Source organism: Aplysia californica, unplaced genomic scaffold, assembly GCF_000002075.1.
Source record: "Aplysia californica isolate F4 #8 unplaced genomic scaffold, AplCal3.0 scaffold00521, whole genome shotgun sequence".
Taxonomy (NCBI): Eukaryota; Metazoa; Mollusca; class Gastropoda; order Aplysiida; family Aplysiidae; genus Aplysia; species Aplysia californica.
The window spans coordinates 314,712-320,150 of NW_004797791.1; the positions used below are offsets into that span (position 1 = coordinate 314,712).

General features: G+C 41.6%; 1 protein-coding gene across 1 annotated transcript; it reads left to right on the top strand.

Moving 5' to 3' along the window:
* Window positions 1-1,010: 1,010 nt before the first annotated feature.
* LOC101861152 (mitochondrial fission process protein 1) lies at window positions 1,011-4,381 on the top strand. Its single transcript, XM_005106233.3, has 3 exons — window positions 1,011-1,223; window positions 1,856-1,983; window positions 3,231-4,381. Exons 1-3 carry the CDS (start codon window positions 1,145-1,147, stop codon window positions 3,525-3,527), a joined length of 504 nt encoding a protein of 167 aa, XP_005106290.1. The 5' UTR covers window positions 1,011-1,144; the 3' UTR covers window positions 3,528-4,381.
* Window positions 4,382-5,439: the final 1,058 nt, after the last annotated feature.

A 5,439-nucleotide genomic window follows, 5' to 3' on the forward strand; every position in this document is an offset into this window, starting at 1 on the left:
GGGGATTTGCGCTAGACAAATGATATATATTATTATTATTATTATTATTAATTATTATAAATGTATGTGGCCTGACATCCCGCTGCCAATGTCTCTTGGTACGAGCCCCTCGCTGCGACTGTCTTGATACCAAAGACCGTGTATACATGATGATACTGCACACATGCTCTAGACAGGGGGTTCCGGGCTGAAGCCAGATAACTGTAGAAAAGTGCGATACACAATGGCACAAACACACACACACACACACACACACACACACACACACACACACACACACACACACACACACACACACACACTGCTCTCCCGGCTATACTGGCTTATTTTACAATGTTCTTTGTTAGTGAGACCAGTAAACCTGTCTTATATTCGGATATCAGAAACAACAGCATCGATCCATTGTTTCCTTGAAACAGAACAGATTAAATACACGTCCTAGGAAATTACTGTCAAGTCTAGCTGATCATCAAGAGTTCTCACAACGCCATTCATACCTAAAACATTCAGAGTATAGCTTGACCATAGACTTATCCCTATTTATTATAGTAGTGTACATGAGTATGGCACATGAGGCTTACTTTTCATCTTTTTATCTTTGACCCCCCCCCCACGCGACGCCGATCGGCGACTGTGTGATAGATATCATGTCATTGTACCAAGCATGCAGGTCCTTGTTTAGTCTTCAATAATTGTCAGTATAAAGATCTTAATTTTCCATTTCAACTGAGGAAGGTACCGTCGTGATTTCGATTTTCTTTTCTTTTCTAGATTTTGAAAATGTTTATAAAGCGATTATAGTTTTTATTTTTTAAGAACGATTTGAGGCACCTCAAAAAAGCAACTATCCCTCGGACGTATGTAAATGATAGTAAAACCCGTTATTTCTGCCAGCCACCAGCTACTTCCGGATGTGCCCGAAACTGTCAGCCTGCAATTTTACCCAGCAGGTCTACATAATAGTGTAAGTCTATGGGTGGATCAAGGGACTTCACTCTGTGCAACTGTTGTGTCAACAGCTTCTTGTCAACTTTCGCTTTCTCCTGAAAGGCGAAGACAATGTTGCACCCTAGAAAGGTCAAATAAGTCGGCCTAAGAACGCAAAAACGCGTTTTTCAAAGTTTTTACTTTGTTGGACAGAAAAATGGAGAGTAAAACAGGAAACTCCGAAAAGAAGGCAAGAGAATACGACGTATTTAAAGATTCTCTCCTGCGATATCTAGGTATGTACTAATAATTATTAGGCTATTTATTATTATATATTCTATATTGTAACTTACAATTTACAATTGTAAGATCCAGAATCCAGGCTAAATTTAAATCAACTAAAAGAATAAAAAAGTTTACGAAGTTTGTGAACATTTAAAAAAGTTTTTATTAGACTCTGTCTACAATCTAGAAGAGGCTAGAGCCATACACTTTATATAGATCTAGATCTAGGGCCTAAAATAAGTATGGCTAGACTGGCAGGCTGGCCGTACTTCATAGGTAATAGGTAAGCCTTCGGCTAGACGACTAGGCTAGCTGTACTTAAGGACGGCTAGCCACTTCGGAATAGTAATCTAGTGTTTTTTGTTGAACGGTATGAAAGCTAGATCTATAATAAACGGAGAGTCTTTGAGCTTAGGGAAGGTCCCGAGTCCAGTAGTATCAGCATTACATAATAATAATAGTACTGAAGCTAACTGACATAATCAGTTGACACGTCTGGGTAGTCTGTCTTTCTTTGTTTAATTTACCATGACTTGAATGACTCAATTCTACTTGTAGGTCTAACTAGCAGTGCCATAAAAACTCTTACTAAAACTAAAATATAAAAAGATACAACCGGAAATATGTTTCTTTTCCATTCCAGGATATGCAAATGAAGTGGGTGAAGCTTTTCGAGTGTTGGTCCCTGTGAGCCTGGTGAGGCTGAGCTATGTGGTGGCCAGTACCTATGTCGCAGCGGACTCGGTGGACAAGGGCTACAAGATGTCCCAGGTACGACATTTTTGTACACATTTCATGGACTCGTAGTCGTGAGGTTGCTTGTTCCGGGGTTTGAGCCGCGGGCCCGACGTTGTGTCCTTGGGAAAGGCACTTTACACAAATTTTTCCTTAGTTCACCCAGGTGGGAATAGGTTCCGGGCCATAGACAGCGAAAGATCTTGTCAGTATGTTTGTGTTTTAGCGCGTATAAATGGCTGTTTGCTAGAGGTGTGCGATTCCGGGATTTTTTTTTGTAAACGAAGATTCCCGATTATTTTAAAGCTAGGAATCGTAGGAATCCGTTCCAAACCCAATTACTTTCATTATAGCCAGTAATGTGATTTTTTCCAGAGGCTCTATGATTTCTTCCAGTGGATTTGACCCCTAGCCTGTATCATGATAATATATACAGCAATTAGCAGTTAGTCCGACCCCTGCAATTACCTCCGGCGAGTAACTAGTAGTCCGATCCCTTTGATTACTTGGGGTGGGAGGGCGCTACCCCAGGCACTACCCCACCCATCTCTACACTGTGAAGTCAGAGACCAACACTGACCTACACCGAGAAATGAGAGTCTATAATATAGAGCCTCGTGGGCAGACGTTACAGTTTTAGATATTGAATTGATTGAAGAGGGGATATAAAAACAACATATGGATGAGAGAAAGGCAAAAGCAACGAATACGTTTTGACACTGTGTGTAAGATCGATAGAATCTTTGACAATGACTTTGCATCCCGACTACTCTTTCTTAAGTCTTCAAGATTCAGGATAACCTCGATTTCAGAACATAGCAAAGCAAAAGAAGATAAAAATAGAGCTATTGAGAATCGTTAGTTTACGGAAAAAGGGATCGGTTCTTTTTCTTAGTAGCAATAATTGTGGGGATCGGTTCTGGAACCGATTCTTTGCTCTCCACTACTGCTTGCACTGTATGCTTCCAGGAAGTTGAGGCTGTTTCTGAATGCCCTCAGGTCTGCTGGGGTAATAGTATAGATTGTGAAGCGCATAGAGCTTGCTGTTGAGCAGGGATTTGTGCTCTATACAAATGCTATCTATTATCTACTATTATTAACCTCAAACCCTTCGGATATCAATGTACTTATTGAAAGTACATGACTGGAAACTCTAAGTTTTATTTTTGTTGTTGTCATGAAAGTTACAGAGTTTGCTTATATGCTATTATTAAGCAGTAAGGTCGAAGTTCAGAAAAGTAATAGCTGTCATAATTTTTTTTTCATGGTCTTTGCTTCACTAGAAAGTCTCTGATTCTGCCGACTGGTCGTACAAATGCAAGCGAGTGGGCATTGCCACGGGAGACACTCTGGTCTGGCAAGGTTTTGCGTCTGTTGCTGTGCCAGGTTTCACCATCAACCGCATCTGCTGGGCGTCGCGCCATGTCCTGTCCCGCGTGGCAAGTCTCCTGGCCCCCGTGCGGAACTGGAGCGTGGTCGCCATCGGCCTCGGCTGTATCCCGTTCATCATCAAGCCCATAGACCGAGCCGTCGATCACGCCATGGACGCAACCCTCAGGAAGTTGTATGAGAATCCTTAACGACAGACTCTTAGCTAGGATCTCATATCATTCTCTTTTTTAAAATTTAAAATTTAAAACAAGGTACATGCATTTTAGATTCCAGTGCAGTTACGTCATTTTTGACTAACTGAATGCAATGTCCAATATCAATGGTTTTGGTTGACGAGTGACCAACATTTATATTTCTTAGGAGGTAGAAGATAACTGGAATTTTGTATCTTTACTTTTGGAACTGTTTTTAGAGCTGCTGTTTTGGCTCTTTCATTTTATCTAAATGTTCCTGTAAAGTACAGAATTGTGTTCTATGATTATATCTCAAACCTGGAACAAATCTCAAACGTGGTCAGTTTACTTCCAACATCGTTGATGTTACTTTCTCTCAATGTGCGACGGTGCTGGGTTGTGGAAAAAACGCGTTGTGACCTAGTCGTCTCCCTTCTCACCAGGTTCCTGATGCCCGTCTGTATATTCCAGTGGAAGTCTTCCTAGTCTATGCTGTAGTTATTTTTATAATCTCAGGATCTGGTGGCTTTTCTACATGATTATGGTTTGATGTATGTTCAAATTCAGGAGACAGTGTGTACACATTCATTCCAGATTTGTCTTTGTGTGTTTGGATGAGGAGAGACGGATCAGTGCAGTAGGGCAGACCCCAGGCCTGTGCTATTGACTGAAGTGTCTTTGTGTGTGCTTGGATGAGTGACAGATCTGTGCAGTAGGGCCTTCACAGTAGCAGCCTGTGTCGTGTGTTTTGACAGCAAAATCTTCCACCATTCTTGGCTGCTGACCTGTTTGGATGTTTATGTTAACTCTTTGAACCCCATCAGACGCTGGGAGCATCCAGCACTAGTGACAACTGTTTTGTTTTATAATTTAGTGCAAGTTTTTGCTTGTTTTTCAGAACTGTTCCCAAAAGTTTCCGCTATTTAGAAGTTGGAGGCAAGCTTTTGGGGTTATAATGAGACATGGTGCACCACGTTTAAGTGACTTGAAAAAAATTCCGGGAAACGTGGAAAAAACTCAGGGCTTAAAGAGTTAAGAAAGTCGACACCTTTTTTTGCTTATTAACACTTTGGGGTCACTTGGTGTCGGTGAAAATTATCCGTTCCGGTCACCTGACGCAGTTCTGCATCAGGCCCGAGAATTCCAATGCAATTGCAGTCACTCTCCTGGCTTGGTGACCAGATGGGCTATTTTGTACTGCTGGCTGTGTGACTGCAAAGTGGTAGTTCTTAACTGTACAAATAGTTCTTGCCCAAGAGATTTGGCAGACTAACATTTTGTCAAGGAATGTACGTTGAACGCCCTCAGTGTCAAGGAATTTCAGCCCGGAATCTTTGTCAAAGAATCTTTTGTTTTGTGAGATGTTTGTTGTTTGCTGCTGTCATCCATTTGGTAGCTGATGATTTGATCGAGAGTTAGAGTAGCCTCTGTCATGCTAAAGAAGGGAGTTGGATTACCTGATGGAGGAAGGAATTTTATTGAGGCAGAAATTGTGTTGAGTCTCAATATTTTCCTTATAAGAAATTGTGTTGAGTCTCAACAATTTCCTGATTGAAGCAGGAACTTCGTTGAGCATCATCGTTTTTCTAATTGAAGAAGAAATTGTGTTGAGTCTTAATATTTTCCCCTGATGAAGCAGGTATTGTACCGAGCGTCAATGTTTTCCTGATTGAAGCAGGTATTGTACCGAGCGTCAATGTTTTCCTGATTGAAGCAGGAATTGTACCGAGCGTCACTGTTTTCCTGATTGAAGCAGGAATTGTATTGAGCGTCACTGTTTTCCTGATTGAAGCAGGAACTTCGTTGAGTGTCAAAGTTTTCCTGCCCACATGTTGTATCTCACACAGCTTGGGCAGGCATCACCGGCAGGGTCACCTCGTGGGTGGTTGGCGGGTGCTCTGGTGTGGTTTGCTTCTTCTTTCCTATC

What these genes read in the sequence shown, in the direction of transcription:
- LOC101861152 (XM_005106233.3), top strand. Translation starts at nt 1,145, where the DNA reads ATGGAGAGTAAAACAGGAAACTCCGAAAAGAAGGCAAGAGAATACGAC. An exon ending in TTCTCTCCTGCGATATCTAG is followed by an intron (nt 1,224 to 1,855) that starts GTATGTACTAAT and finishes TTTCCATTCCAG; the next exon opens with GATATGCAAATGAAGTGGGT. An exon ending in AGGGCTACAAGATGTCCCAG is followed by an intron (nt 1,984 to 3,230) that starts GTACGACATTTT and finishes TTGCTTCACTAG; the next exon opens with AAAGTCTCTGATTCTGCCGA.